At 37.4% G+C, this 15534-nt stretch overlaps 1 protein-coding gene across 1 annotated transcript in view; it reads right to left on the reverse strand.

Annotated features, from left to right (window-relative positions):
• Positions 1–15534, reverse strand: part of FAF1 (Fas associated factor 1) — a 161281-nt gene that overhangs the window by 6751 nt on the left and 138996 nt on the right. The window contains exons 16-18 of the mRNA XM_035537385.2: positions 13221–13301; positions 12490–12567; positions 8176–8391 (exon numbers count right to left, since the gene is read on the reverse strand). Coding sequence (XP_035393278.1) covers positions 8176–8391; positions 12490–12567; positions 13221–13301 — 375 coding nt within the window. The remainder of the gene's footprint in view (positions 1–8175; positions 8392–12489; positions 12568–13220; positions 13302–15534) is intronic.

Here is a 15534-nt window from a genome sequence, read left to right on the forward strand (position 1 = left end):
AACAGAGAACTGTGATGTTGTATCCTGTACTCTGAGCGTGCTTTCCACTCTTAAAAAGCCGTACAGAGATACCATCTATCTTTACATAGCATAAACTGTCAGTGACTTAACATAATTTAAATAAGGAAAGAATTTGCTGTGTAGATTCTAAGCAGTGAAGGCTTATATGATAAACCTGACTTGCATTACTTGTCTTTTTAGAGAGTAAATTAAGAAAAAATAGCATCTGTGTTCTCCTTGGTTTTAAAAAGTAACAAGCATAATGACAGTGCATTGTGAATAATAAGCCTGATGTTGCTGTATTTCTGTAGCGAGGCCTGGACTATTTGGTGCTTTTAGAAGTTCAACATTATGAATTCATGATTCTGTGTAAAATTTGATTGTTTTAATTGGGAAAACTAATTTTTATTTTGTTTGTAGAGCAAAGTTTAAAAGAACACAAACTACAAATCATTATTACACCAAATAAAATCCTGGATGCTAATTATGTTTAAAAAATATCATTTTTTTTACAAAAATCTTATTGCTTTTTAACAGTTGAGAGTGTAAGAGATCTGTAATTACAGATTATCTACCTTCCAATAAAAGCCACTAGGAAATGCTGTCTACAGCAACCCCACCTGGGTAGCTGTGGTGTCTGTGCTTCTCCCTAGTCCTAAGATCTGAAATCTTGCTTCGTGTTCAGTCCTTCCCCTTTTTGGCCTAGCCTGTTATGTCCAGAATACATCTGAGTACTAACTTGACTGAATGTCTGTATTTATTTCTACGAACTAACGTCTATAAAAAATCACTAACTAGAAGACTGCATCTTCCTTTAGCCGTATTTTCAGTGACAAAGTAACAAACACACATACAGGGTTTTTTCTTCTTGGCAGGAGAAGTGAAAACATCCAGGTATTTTAATTAATTACACTCTCTTTGAATATTACGGCTTTTGCTAATGCAGTGTTAGTGGCATGAAAATATCACCGAAGTTGCCTTCTGCGTGGAGGAAGAAGGTAGTGGTAGGGTCAGTGCCCGAGTCAGGCGAGCTGCCAGCAGGGCACAGCCCATGCTGCTTTCGCCAACCCCAACAACATCGAGACCAGCACCGCAGGGCTCCAGACTTTGAGGGAAGAGGAAAATGCTGTAAAGCTCTCCTCAGATTTTCTGTTTTCCTCCCTTCCTTCTGTTTAGTTTGAAATCGATGGTCTGTTTAGTAATTTTTTCTGTTTCTTTTTTTCCTCAGAAAAAAGAGAAGCTGATGGAACCCCCTGGAACACCTCTCTCTCTGACAAAGGCCCCACAGGCAGAGGAGCTCCATCACCTTCACACTATTTACTTTCAGTTTTCTTGCTGAGCAGAGGAAAGATTTAAATAGTGGCATTTACAGATCAGAGCATTTGTATGTTAACCGTCCCTTCTGCTGTGCCAAGGAGCAAAACAGTCTGTTATTTGTGGGCACTGCTGCCAATGTGCTTTTATCAAACAATTCATGCATTTAATTATTTTAAAAATGTGCTAGCTCCAGAGATGACAGATCCTGGCCCCAGAAATACTGTAGCTTTCACTGTGGATATTGATGATGTGCTGAATGAAAGCAAGACAGCCACACCTCCTGGAAGTCTGAAAACATATAAATACATTTAGTGCCTCAAATGTACTGCAACAACTTTGCTTTGCATATGTAGGTCCCAAAGGGAATGGGTAGGAACACAGCCACTCACCAGAGAGTGATCCATGATTGCATTCATGTGCACGTAATTATAACTGCATGGAAAAACGATCCAAAAGGATTTTTATCGAGTTCAAAGGATTAAGATGTTCAGATACCACAATGATAACTACAGTATAACATTGTGATTGGTAGATAGGTAAATAGAATGAAAAGCGCGCCTAAGACTGCTTTGGTGATTGAGTCTGATGTATTACTTATGCAATTACCAAAACAGCAGGAGATCATTAAATTTTCTGGTAACCAGACACAGCTTTCTTAGTATCATACTACTACAAAGGCTCTTTATTGGTATTTTATCATTACATTTTCTTCCTACAAGGGGAAAAAAAAAAAAAACAAAAAATTGACATAAAGCATGAATTCTGGGAAAAAAAGTACAAAATGTCTTAGGGCTAGTTTATGCTGGATGATGCCATATCCAACAGCAAAGCTCTGCTGCTTAACTAAGGCATCTTCCTGTGAATAGTAACATGGCTTCCCTGAAATAAATGTTTGTGAAATGGTGCAGTGCTGAATAAAAGAACACTTTTGGTCAGAGGGATGTGCTTGGGTGGAATATATTAATCACGTGGTTGGCATTAGTCACTGGGTTAACTAATGAGGATGACTCAACTAAGAGCTCACAAACAGCATTGAGTATTCAGTGCTCTGTTGAATGCTAACTTTAGTGAGTCTTAAGTAAAGCAGCTCATCTGAAACACACACCTATTTGCTGAAATTAAACATTCCCTGTATTCAAGCAGAGTTGTCATACAAGATCAGAAACTATGTTCACGTATAGAATGTAATTCTTTTTAGAGGAAACTTACATCCACGGGGTGAGGAAGGCATTCATTCCCTTCCATATCCTTTCAGTGACTTTATACAAGAAGGAATTTAATCTTTCTCTTTGTATATCAGTTAAGTAAACACCAGGTCTGAAGAGGCAGATCAAGTCTTTCTTTCTTGGAAGAAAATATTATGAAAAAATCTTTCTGCAATACTTTTTTTTTTACTACATATACAGAAATTGTATTTGCACAAAAATGGACGTTACATTTCAAGGTTGAAAATGTACTTTCTGATGTCCTGCAAGTACTGCCATCAACTTCAGTGAGTATTAACTACTCCCTTTGTAGGTGCTGACCAAAAGAGCATGACACTACTTTGTGTGAGCAACAAACTTGTCAAAAGCAACAAAACCTAAGGGTCGCACACTCTTCAGTGTTCTGCTTGCAATTATACGTGCTCTAGTCCTCTGGAATTCAAAATTAACCAGTCCAATTACTTGTTCTACTGTTACCAGTCAACAGAAGAACGATCAGAAATCATGCTCCTAGAAGAGGCATGGGAATATGCTAGTCTGGTATGGCCAATTTACTTAGACAAATTCTCCATGTCTTAACTAAACTAAACATAAATGCTGGAATAAATAAAATAACATGTCTTGAAAGAGAGGAAAGGCAAGGGCGGGTAGTATTGACTTAATGACAGCTTCAGCCAACAAGAAGAGGGATGCCTACCTTTGTAAGTGGCTGTGACCTTCTGTAAACTAGATCATAGTTGATAATTACAGGACACCATCAGATATATTGCCTTGAATAATTCTACAGGATTGTGAAATTAAACAGATGGATACTATTTTGTGGAGTAGGAAATATAAATACCAGTAATTTGAGATTACTGGATAAATTTGGTGAATTATGTTAAACTTTTCCTGAACTTATAAAAACATTATCCAAATTTCTGAACTTATCAGAAAAATACTTTATTTTTCTGAAATCCTCCTTGGCCACCAGACAGCTGTTCAAGCTACTTTCCCAATTTATGTGAATGACTAGTTACTAATAATGCTATTGGGTACTGCTACGATACTGTGTGAATCCTTTCTCAGGAGAACATCTTTCTTCCTTCTTTCCATCAAGATGATGATTAGGGAAAAGAATGTTAAGAGCCAGGCATGGTCCTGAACATGTATTTCTTTCATAACCTATTCAATGAGTTTGAATGCCACATTATGCCTTTAAAAGTAGATTATCTGAATGCATTATTTGCACTAGGTGAAATGCAGAATAATCCTTACAAAGAAAGGCTAGAATGGACTGAGATGCACAAAATTGCTAACCTACCTAACTCAGTAGTACAGGGATCACGACCATAACATTATAACACCAGAGCGCAGTCACCTGTTGGGATGATCATGTGTGCAGAGCACTGCAGCTAAACTCACCATCCCCTGGCATTATTTCCACCACTGTGGGTGTCAAAATAAGATTACTCCTGCCAGAACGCAGGAAATGAACAATCACATTTGGTTTTGGAGGGATATCTTACTCTGTATTTCTGTATAATATTAAGAATAGTCTGGCATTGAATTTACTGAAATCCTGATTGTACCTAATTTAAACTGATGTGCAATTTGAGTTAAATTCATTTTCTATGGTTTCAAGGGAGACAGATTTTGTTTCTGTTTATTTAAACTGATGTTGGAATTGGTTAATTAAAAGGATTTAAAAAATCTTAATACTCTAAACAGAGCAAACTGGTTCTGAATTATTAAGCAACATTTTAGATGCATTTAAATAACCTTAAGTGACTTAACTGCCACCTGATCCTAAGCTGTGGCTCAGAAAAATAAAATGTGAAATACTGTAGAAGTCTTGGCTTACCAGGGCTTCCAGATACAGTAAATAAAAAGCTTAAGTCTCTGACAAAGCATCTGCAAAAGGCATATCTCAAATACATAACTAGTGCTCCACCTCAAGGAGAAATGAGCAGAAGAAATTGTGGGCTGCAGCTGAATTTTCAGACAAAATTAGTAAGCTCAGTCTTTCAAAAATAGACTTTCAAATGAGATGGACTCGGGAGAGCATGCCAGCACCTCACTTTGTCATGTACTATAAAACTTCCACAAACGTATCATTAATCCTAGCAGCACCAGTTTGGGTGAATTAGTTCTGCACATTCTTCCCACAGTTTCAACTAGATATGGTACACTTTGGCTTCTTTCCTACTTGTGGTCAAATGCCTAGGCCACAAGATGTTAAAGAATTTTCGTAAGACTTCTGCAGACCTCCACTGAAGGAAGCGAGGAACTGATCATTCAGAAGGTCTACAGGGTGCTGGGAGAAGACAGACCCTACAGAAAGCAGATTGAGAGGACTACTGAAATTAGTGTTTGGGAAGGTTTTTAGGAGAAAGGGACTTACTTGAAAGGGAGAAGGTTGACTGAGCATGCTAATACACTTGGTGTAAGCTCTTTTTTGTTAGAGTTGAATGCATTTTGAAGATGAGGGTGACTGTTAGAAGAAAAAGAACTATAATTCTAAAATCAGCACACAAATTTAACCAGCACATACATTTGCCTCCATAAAGCCTTTGCTGGTGCATTTAAGAATATGGCAAAGAACTTGTAATACAGCTTTTTACTCAGAAAGATGTGCTTACCAAATGTTTTCAAAGTTAGAGGTAGAAATCACCTGCTGACACAGGTTCACTCGTGTGGAATATGCTTGTCAGTACGGTACGTAGTTCTGCGTTGCTTAAGGTACTGAGAAAGGAGGTGGTTAATATCTAATTTCCGTGCTAGTAGAAAGAACACAGTCAGTGACAAAGACCCAATAACAAGTCACTGCATGTGCTTAAATGCTTTGGAATGTCACTGCTGCTTTAAAAACTACAAGTAGTGTCTAGAAAAGGTTAATCTGTGTATTTACTCATGTGTAGAAGTTTGTATTTACAGTAGGGTTATGATACCAACTGCAAGTTAGCTAAGGATATCTATGTAAGCAACTGGAACATAGAACCAAGAACTAATGAATTTTTACTTACCAAAGCAGTAAATATACTTTAACATTGTATCAGGACTGACGGCTTTGAAAAGCAGATTTTGAAAAGCAAGTAAAAAATGTTCTGACAAGTTTCCCACAAGAAAATGCTCATTTGATTGAAGATAATCCCCCCGTTTTGATAAGACAAACACTACTGGGGGTGTGTATGTTATTGTAATATAGATTAGGATAGAAGAAAAATGATTAACTTGAGAAGAAATGTTTTCGTCTTACTGCAGCAAAAATTCCAGCAAAGAAATTCTGACATTTTCAAAACTATTTTTTTTTCCCAAAAAGTGTTATAGGTTAAATACAAAAGGACATTTTAAAATTCTATTTCTTTCTGGAGCACAAGCATTCCAAGTATTTTGTTCTTCTTTCACAAATTTCAACGGATGCCTGTGATATATATCATATAGCGGAAGGGTTTTGAATGCAACTTACAGTGCATTTTTAAGAGGCTGTATAGCATGAAGCCTAAGGTAACAAATATATACTTTTACCATACTCCCAATGCATTCATCAGTAAGATTTTTTTTTCTTTTTCCTTTTTTTTAAACAAACAAACAAAACTCTTCTCTCTGTGGAGTTGCACAATTCCATCTTTCCAAATCTGTGGAACATGGCAGATGTCATTTATAGTTAGCAAACCCCTGGGGATTATTTTTTGTCTGTTGTAGCTCTGGTGGTCACAATGGCAACTGGATTCATACATGGCCACTGAGTCAAATCAGCATGAATCATTTATGCGACTCCTCATACATGGCATTATTAGGTTGGAATCATAGAAAAAAGATGACAGGGTCTCGCGTCCAGTGCAACAGACCAACAGCTCTGTATCCTGCCATAAAATTCTCCTTCCTTTGCCTCAGCATTTTCTGCCTTTAAGTTTCACAAATTTACTGACACTACCATCCCATTTTAATTTAGTGGCCTTTTTTCTTTTCCATTCCTTTTTTCATTTCTTCTCATTTGAGCCATCTGATCAATTTTTAATTTTAGTCCTCTGTAAACTCAATGATGATGACGATGTGATTATTTACAGAAACAGGCAGTCTAAACAGAGAGAATTTAAAGTGTAGGAAAAAAAAATAAGAGTAATATATTTATAGGTTGATTTTTTTTGTAATAGCTATGTACTAAGACATAAATATGTTACAGGCAGGAAGGTATGACTTGCAGAATATTTAAAACACATGAAAACATTGTTTAGACTGTGAAAGATTGTTGAGTAAAGTGAATGATACTGGAAACTTAGATGACTTCCAGTCTTTGGTTCCACTGGAAATGATATCACATGCTTAAGGAGTAAAGTTAATTAGTGATTAATGAGATTCCTGAAATGCTTCTTTTCAGTCTGATTAGGATTCTCAATATAAGACAAGGTGGAAGAAAAGCTGTAAGCACTACAATCTTGTTTACAGAGTTATGCCAAGAATCTTCAGAAATCACATCCACTCTCAAGGTCATAGCTTGTTAAAGACATTATTTTCTTCCCCTTTTGGAGTACTTGTGTCACTTAACATAACTTACAAATAGGATGATAAAGCAACAGGTTGCTGTTACAAAACAGTACTGTAAACACGCCAATCAAGAGCTCTGCTCGTAGTGAACTTCCTCCACAGGCAGTGATGAGAAAGAAAATGGAAAAGCAACCCAGATACTGAGCTCCTTTGATGAAAAATGGCTTAACCAGTCACCTGGAGATTCCCCCGGACAACAAAACCCCTGCTCCAGCCCAAAGCTGCCCCAACTCATTTGCAGTACTGGAGGTAGCACAGCCAAAAAGCTGCTGAACTTCACCCATCACTGCTTGGCTCAGTTTGTACTGTCACCTCTGCATCACCCCATTACCTTCCCCTTTTACGGAGTGCCCTCATATAATTGCTGCACAGTTGGACCCACTGACTTTTACCTTTGCTGTAACCATGACTAGTTAAGAAATGAAAGTTAAACTGCAATAGAGCAGACAACACATAGTTATATCTTAAGGGAAACCTGGTAACGAGCACATAAATATCTGTTGATAAACCAACAGAACTGAATTTGTTTTTGTAAGCAGTAAGTAGTATGACTTTGAAAATCAGTCACAGCAAGTACATCGTTAGAATTTGGACGTAGAAGGTATAAATGATTATTTGGTTGTATGATGTAACAGGTGGATGAATAATTCATTACAGTTAAATGATTAGCTCGTAACCATTTATTATCTGACACTGAACCTTCCTGCTCATAACATAAAATTGGAATAAAATGGCAAGAACAACAACCAGAGAAATACCAGTCTATACCAGACCTAAACAGCATACTAATATTGATGCTCTTTCCTTCGCAACATGACGCGAGCGATGCTGGCTCACAGTCAGAGCACATGGACAGTTTTCACTGAATATGATCCACAACTCGTTTGTATCAGAAATGAAGGATTTTTTAAAATGTCACTGGAAACAGATTTCACAGTGCAATTTTGTATGCAGCATATGATAGCACTGTTAGGCTAGCACCTGGCTTGCTCACAGCCACAGAGCTTGGGCCACACTCTAACATATTCAGGCACAGCTTTTATTTTCTATGCTATAACATACTGGTCATCTAAACACACACAATTAAGAAGTAGTGATATTATTCCTGGAAGGTGCATTTACTCACATCTCTCCTTGGAAAGGTGCCCAGCAGCTTGTATTCCTCCCAAGGATATCCCTTGGAAGCTACAAAATCAAAGACAACCTGCAGCTTGCTGCTGGCCAGGAAACGTCGCTCAAAGAATTCTCCACTGGGTGTCCGAATACGCAGTTTGCTGACTGACTCGGTGCTCTCCTCTTTCGGTTCTGGAGGTAAAGATTGCTCAAGAGAGAGCCTGATAGCCTGAGGATGGAAAAATAACCATTTAGCTTGCAATGTTAACAACAGAAGAAAAGGAAAGAGCTTTTCTGTTCATGTCTTCTAGAATGTCAAGATGTACCATAGTTGTGCTTTATATCTCAACAACAAAATCATTTTTATTCACTCCTTAACAACAGCTCACCAGACAACTAATTAAAATAAATCCTTCTTTATAACACATATTATTAGGTCTACAGTTAATGCACGATGGGGATAAGTAATTTAATCATTTGGCAGAAAGCCTTGAAAAATTTGAAAGAGAGAATAATTGTCAAGTGGCCAATTGCTTCCTTAAAGGGTATAAATTGAAGGCAGTAAAAGTATTTCTTCAAATGCACTTATTATCAAATTGCCTTCCTCTTATACAGGGTAATTGACCATTTGTACCAAAGACAAGACCCTCAGTGGCAGTTCAGAATAAAAAGAAATATATGCAGGAGATTTACTATAAATAAACTAAAACACTGTTAGACATAATTAAAGATATCACAAATGTGTATTAAATATAGTGTATGTACAAAATTTGGAACAGTCAAAGGAGGAAATTGGGAGGAGAGACATGGGAGCTTTAAGATTTAAAGAAAGCAATTATTATTATTACTACTTGCAAGAAGACTACTCCAAGCACAGGTGTGCACATCTTCTGAAACAACTTGCATGCAGCCAGCCAGCACTGTAATGCCCAGGCTGCACCATGCAGCTAGAAATGCATACATTTGTCTTCCTGCTAACACTGTGCATATTGCTGATGTTAAGACTTTAAGAGCAGGAACCAAGTCTGTGTTCACTGGCCTTTGCCTCCGGGAACTACAACATTAACACTTTGATCAGAATTAAAAGCAAGCAAACGACAACAACAAAAAAGCCTAACATTAGACTGCTGCCATAAGTGGGCTTGATTTTCAAGGGTACTGAATGCTGTTGGTGCCCTTGGATAGAGGCTGATTTCTTTTAAAAATTAGATCGTGTTTAGAAAGCAGCCTTGTTACCGTATCACCTTACTTCAGGCAGCAGTTAATGAGAATCTCAATGAGTGCTAGAAGCAGAATAACAACTCCTTCCCTACAATACACCTAAAAGACAGTATTCCAAAACGAAGGGGCAGTCACACGCTGCTTTGCCTAGAATTTAAAGGAACTTTCATGATACACAGTTGATATTTATGCCTTTGAAAATCTCCCCAAGGTCATTTAGTAACAGATATTGATGGAGGATGATTGCAGTAAAGAGAAAGGAATGGGCAGAAGCAAGATTATGAAGCCTTTTAAATAGTCTACTTCTTGCACACGAACCTCTGAGCAAATTATAGCTCAGTATAAATATTTATACATAGAACTTGAGTTCATTTTTGCTCATCTACTATGAGATTATATTTTAAATAGATTCTATTTTAATTTTCTCTCTCTCCATACTCAACCACCTGCTTACTGTCTTTCTGTTTTGACATTTCCCCACACAGTATAACAACAGATGCTACATTATTTACTGAACCCAATCAATTATATTATAGAAAAATAAACAACAGTAGCTCATTAGAGCTCTTTTCTTTGTGCAAAGAACGCGTCGCTCCCTCAAGTAACTAGTCTCCCAGGCTTCAGTGTAAAACGGCAGTTTACAATGGATATTCTGTCCCAGCAAACCAAGTCAGAAAACAATGATGAGATGGATCACATTAATAACTCTTGGATCTGAACAAGCAATTTCAGTTTTGTTGATAAAAAGATGTTCAGTATGTGAATAGCTCAGTAGCCTGATTTTAAATATAGGAACTGAACATAAAGGCACTTCTGTAAGTAAACACTGTTGCAGAACAATTCAGTATAAGTAATCTGTATACTTGAAAATGGGAGTGTTAGTAAACACTATTGTTAAAATCCCTTTTGTTCTACTAAGCAAACAGATCCTATTATTTTCATTACTGCAGTCTACAGTAAAACAGGGAAGCCCAGATATATTTTGATAACATGGACTAGCTTTGCAGGCTTTGTGTAAGAAAACAGTTTTCAAAAGGCCAAGGTGTTAGAAAAGGTTCAGGAGCAGGTATACTAAAGCAGAGTGAATTATTGTTTCTATGCATACGAAATTACTTAAATAACAAAAATGTTTTTATTACTTGAATCTGATTATAAGTGATTGCTCAATAGTTTGTTATTGCTACAGTACTGATTTATTTTTAATTGCTATTGACCTTACAGAATTGTCATCTTTCAATTACTCTTGACAAAATGCTCACAGTCCAGTTTTGTGCATGGCTCATGCAGTTGTGTTTTTATCCTCTATTCTTGGCATATGTAACAACAGGAGCTAAGAAAGCCATCAGATACTGTAGAACAATACAGAAGACTGGACTGCATTTTTACTAAATCATTGAATACTACTGCTCTGATGAAATGCAGTATTTACAAGACAGCACTGTTTAAAATGTTCTTGAATGCTTAAATGGTTCAAATTTTTTAAGGCAATTATCTTGGTCAAAATATATATGCAAATGCATTGCTTATATAGTTTGTTTATTGGTTTTATCTCTGGGAATAATAGCTGCATTGGTAGCCAACTTTTTGCAGTTCTGTAATGCAATTTTTTCATACATCAGCAGAGTACACAAAACTGAAATGTCAAATATATATTTAAGTCTGGGGCAGGGGGCGATGAGGAAGGCTGTGATTTATCAGGATTCCAAGAGTTCCAAGGACTTTAACTAAATGGAAAATTAAATGAGAATATAACGCCAAATTTCAAATCTCCGTCATTGCTGGGAGTCAGAGCGAAAGAGTTATATAAACTCCACTAAAAATATTGAAACTCTGATATTTTATATAAACAAATAAATATTTAAAATAGATTTTATTTATATTTGTGATAATACTGGAAATATACTCAGGAAATACATATTCAATAGGGATGTCAATGGAGATTTGTAGTCATTAGCAACTTCCTCACAAAATTTTATATGCCTAGAAGTCAAAGGACAACACTCAGTCAACTCTAATTTCAGTCAATACATTTATGTGTACGTCACTTATTTTGAACATTTTATTCAAGGCTTTCAAAGTCCCTTTCAAATATGAGCTAGGTGTGTTTCATAGCAGTTCTGTAAGGACATCTATTTCAAGATCACTTCACAGAACAGCTGAAAATACTTTAATGACTAGCCTGTTTCACCTATCCTTTGAAATGTGGTGGGGCTTCAGGGGAAGAAACATGGCTGTAACACAGCCTTTTTTCTTCTCTTTTAAACCGTATTACGTATTTGTCAGGAGGTGAAAAACAGGAAGCCACTGTAAATTCATGTACATGATTATTTACGCCCACAGTGATACACAGCTAGGACAGGAGCCAGCCTAGATCCATCAAGAGGCTGCAGGAGCTCTCTCTGGCAGGCATTGGGGCCTGCAGAATCTACAAAAATGAGAGAATCTACAAAGTAACAGGGTTAGAGGAACAGCAAGCACTCTTCAACAGCATATGATTTCTATATTTTTATATAGGCCTAGAGACCTCAAGAGTTTGTTTAAACACAATTTTCAATCTAAGGAAGATTCTGCAGAAGATCGTTTAGACATTTTAAAACGTACCATTGATTCCATTTTCTAGACTTTTTTTGTTAGTTTGTTTTGATTTCTTCAAAAATATTTGTAAAAGCCTTTTGTCTCCCAAATAAGACTTGGCAACTTGTTTGGTCAGAATTGCAGTTAGGCTTTGTGCTACTTCCTGGAAAAATGAAAGGGCTCCATGGCATTATATTTTCAAAAGCGGTGCCTTCAGACACAAGATTTGAGACTCCCAAAGATTCCACCATTTATGAAGCTTATTTCACAGGTATTTTGTAGGTAGGCCTATCTAATATCTGGCTGTAATTCAGACCCAGATGATAGAAAAGAAAAACTAAGTGAAGATGAAAATTATTTAGTTGCATTATATTGTTATATATATATCATAATAAATTAATAAAAATACTGATTTGGTGTTCACATGAAAAGTATACTTTGAATTAAAGTTACAATGTATGTTGAACGAAACCTGCAACCTGCAGAAGCCTCATGAATCCAAAAAGTTGTTAGAAGAGGTAAAACATCCCACCTCACGTTCTTCCTCCTGTTCTTTCCGAATCTGTTCCAAGCGAAACTGCTCTGCCATTTCTCTCTCTTGTGCTTCTCTCTAATAAACAGAAACAAATAATAAATACACATGTACTCACTTCACTTTCCACAGATCTGTCTAATAGTGTGCATTAAGCTATATGAAAGCAAATTAACTTCCCAACTTTTCTGTTAGAACAGGAATGGTTCATGGATGACTGACGAATTTGCACAGTACAAAGTCACGTGAATAAAACCTTCATAGTTCTTACGAAGCTTGTTAATGGAAACTTATATGAACTCAACTTTTGTCCTCAAGAATTTACCACATTAACATAATTAGTTACATATACTTTGAAATGTCTTGTATTTCTATTTTGTAAAAGATTCCAAATATGGTTAGACCCAAGGCTCACCCAGCCTAGAAACTTCTGATAATGATCACTAATTGTGACTTAGAAACTAATAGTAGAAATAGGATATTTACTAAGTGATCTTTTCCTATCATTCCATTGACAGCTTCTATTATTACGTAGGGTCAGTACTGCTTTAGCAAAAAGGTGTAGTCAAATCTTGTGAATGTATCTAGTGCCATTTAATAACCACTTATGGCTCCTTCTGCAACGGTCTCATCTTAAAAAGCAGAACTGAAGTGATGAACCAGAGAGATTTCACCAGTCACAGAAAGATTCACATCTTGACATTCATGCAATCAATTTACCAGTCACACACCTTCGCTCTGTCAGCTTCGAGTGATATGCGGTACGCTTCATCCTGCTCTCTTTTCACATTTTCTCTGGCTTCACGTTCATCCTAAAAAAAAAAAAGAAAAAAGAAAGGAAGAGAAAAGAAAATGAAAACTATAAGTACATGGTGACCATCATGACACATATCTTACATCTCTGTTCACCAGCATTCTCTACCCTCAATGACTTAATAACACTATAAAAAAATATATTTGACTGCCTTACTTATCTAGCTATTGCTACAAGAAAAAATTAAGAAATGCCTCAAGGGCAACCTTAGCTTTAAAAAAGAAAAAAAAATTACAACTTACCTAAGGCTACATTTCAACTGCCATGCTATGGTTCAGCGTGTCCAAGCCCCAGCCCAAGGGCTGGACCTGGCACCAAAGCTCTTTGTCCTGCCACCTTTACCGTGGCCTGGGCAGAGGCCGGGGGCAGCTGAAGGCCTCCTCCTGCACCAGCCACGCAGGGAGAATCCAACCTGCCAGAGCAGGACAGGGGACACTGGAGGGGCACGTGTGGCCCAGCACTGGGGAAGGTCTCACAGGGACGTCACTCCTGCAGCTGACTGTTTGGACTGCCTTGTAGTGTGGAAGGACAGATCATGGTTTAGAGGACAAGGCTGGATTTTAATTTATCATCTGCTTCAACTGACAGGAGGTAATGGCTTGTTCTGCGAGAGGAGGCCTGCTCCCAGGACCTTCCCTGGTAAAAACACAGTCAGCAGGACCCATCCAGGGCCAATACTATTAAACATCATCCAGAGGTCTCAATTCATATCGTACTGAATACTCTACGAGGATGGGACAGTAACAAGTCCTGCTCTGAAGTGTCTCACATGTAAAGATGCAGGCAAACGAGAAAAATGAGGTTAGTATGCCAACTTCAAGACAGCAAACCTAGCAAAATATCTTATTAATGATCACAGCACAGAAAGTAAGGGTTTATGAAAAATATGCTAATGGCAAAGTGAGGCGTCACCCATACAGTGGAGGATCAAGAAGTGGATATCCCTGAAAGCTGAAAAGCACCGGGGCACTATCTGATAAAGCAAAGTATACAGTCCTTAGCTCCATACTCTGCTGCTGCAGCCAGAGACAACGTCGGCTGCTCTGTGCTTACTCTTGTCACATCCTATAATCCTCCTAGAGCCCTGCAGAGGCTGCAGTGGTCCCTATAAAAATCAATAAGATTTAGCTGTGAGACTGCTGGTGGGCTCAGCGCTGTCACCCAGAGTTACCAGCAACACAGCACTTAGGCTGGGGTTTTATAGAAATGAAAACCTACCACCTACTGCTTTTTGAAGCATTATGATAATATTCCTAGTGATCTGCAAGGCATGTTCCACTTAAAGGAATCATTTTGCAAACTGATCAATTTTATTCCAGAAACCTCACTCTTTGGCAAAAACTCAATTGTAAGTGGAAGGAGCATATGTTAACTGTTACTGCCATGTCATGCAACCATGCCAAGATGTTCCTCAAACAAAATTCTAGCGTATTAGTGGTTAAAAAGTTCTAAAGTTGCATGCAACCACAAGAGGAAAGGACAAATTGCAGGAAAAGGTATACAACCTCCAGCTGGAAAGTAACAAGATCTTTTTAGAGGAAACTCTTCTTCCTTATAGAAACAGGACCCAAGATTATTCTACAATCAGTGTCTCCTAAATTTCATTCACAGAAGATAGAGAAACCATCACTTTGTTCAGCAGAGCTAAAACATGAGAAGTAATTCTTGCAAAACGTAACAAGGACAATAACCACCAATAACCCATTCCCCTTTGGCTTCTCTGGACTTTGATAAGCTTTATGTGCTATGTTCATGGAATGCCTTCAAGGATTAACTTAAACATGCCAGCATAAACTACCTACATCAATATTCAATTTCTGGAAGAGGGGATGTTGAAATAATCGAACAGCTCTGATTTTTACAATATCCAAAAGTGAGGAAAGCTTCTTGAACCCGCAGAAGTTTTCCCAACTCTTCTTACAGATGGAATGTAACATTAAAAAAAAAAAAAAAAAAAACTTTTGTACTGTCTATACTGAAACTTTCCATAAGCATACTGTAAGTTTATCTTAAAATGGTAAGAAACAAAACTAACTTCTCAAACCAACCTCTTGAAAGACAATGACTTCAGGCATTCTGTGAGAGGACAAGCATTTAAAAAATATTAAGACTTGTTTTGGAGAGAAGCTGTTTAGCTTTCATGTTTTGCAACTTCATACATTACCGTAACTTCATGTCAAAGATCCCACAAGTCTGTGGGATCGATGCTGGAGGGACAACTGAAAGATCAG

This window comes from Cygnus atratus, chromosome 8, assembly GCF_013377495.2.
Source record: "Cygnus atratus isolate AKBS03 ecotype Queensland, Australia chromosome 8, CAtr_DNAZoo_HiC_assembly, whole genome shotgun sequence".
Lineage (NCBI taxonomy): Eukaryota > Metazoa > Chordata > Aves > Anseriformes > Anatidae > Cygnus > Cygnus atratus.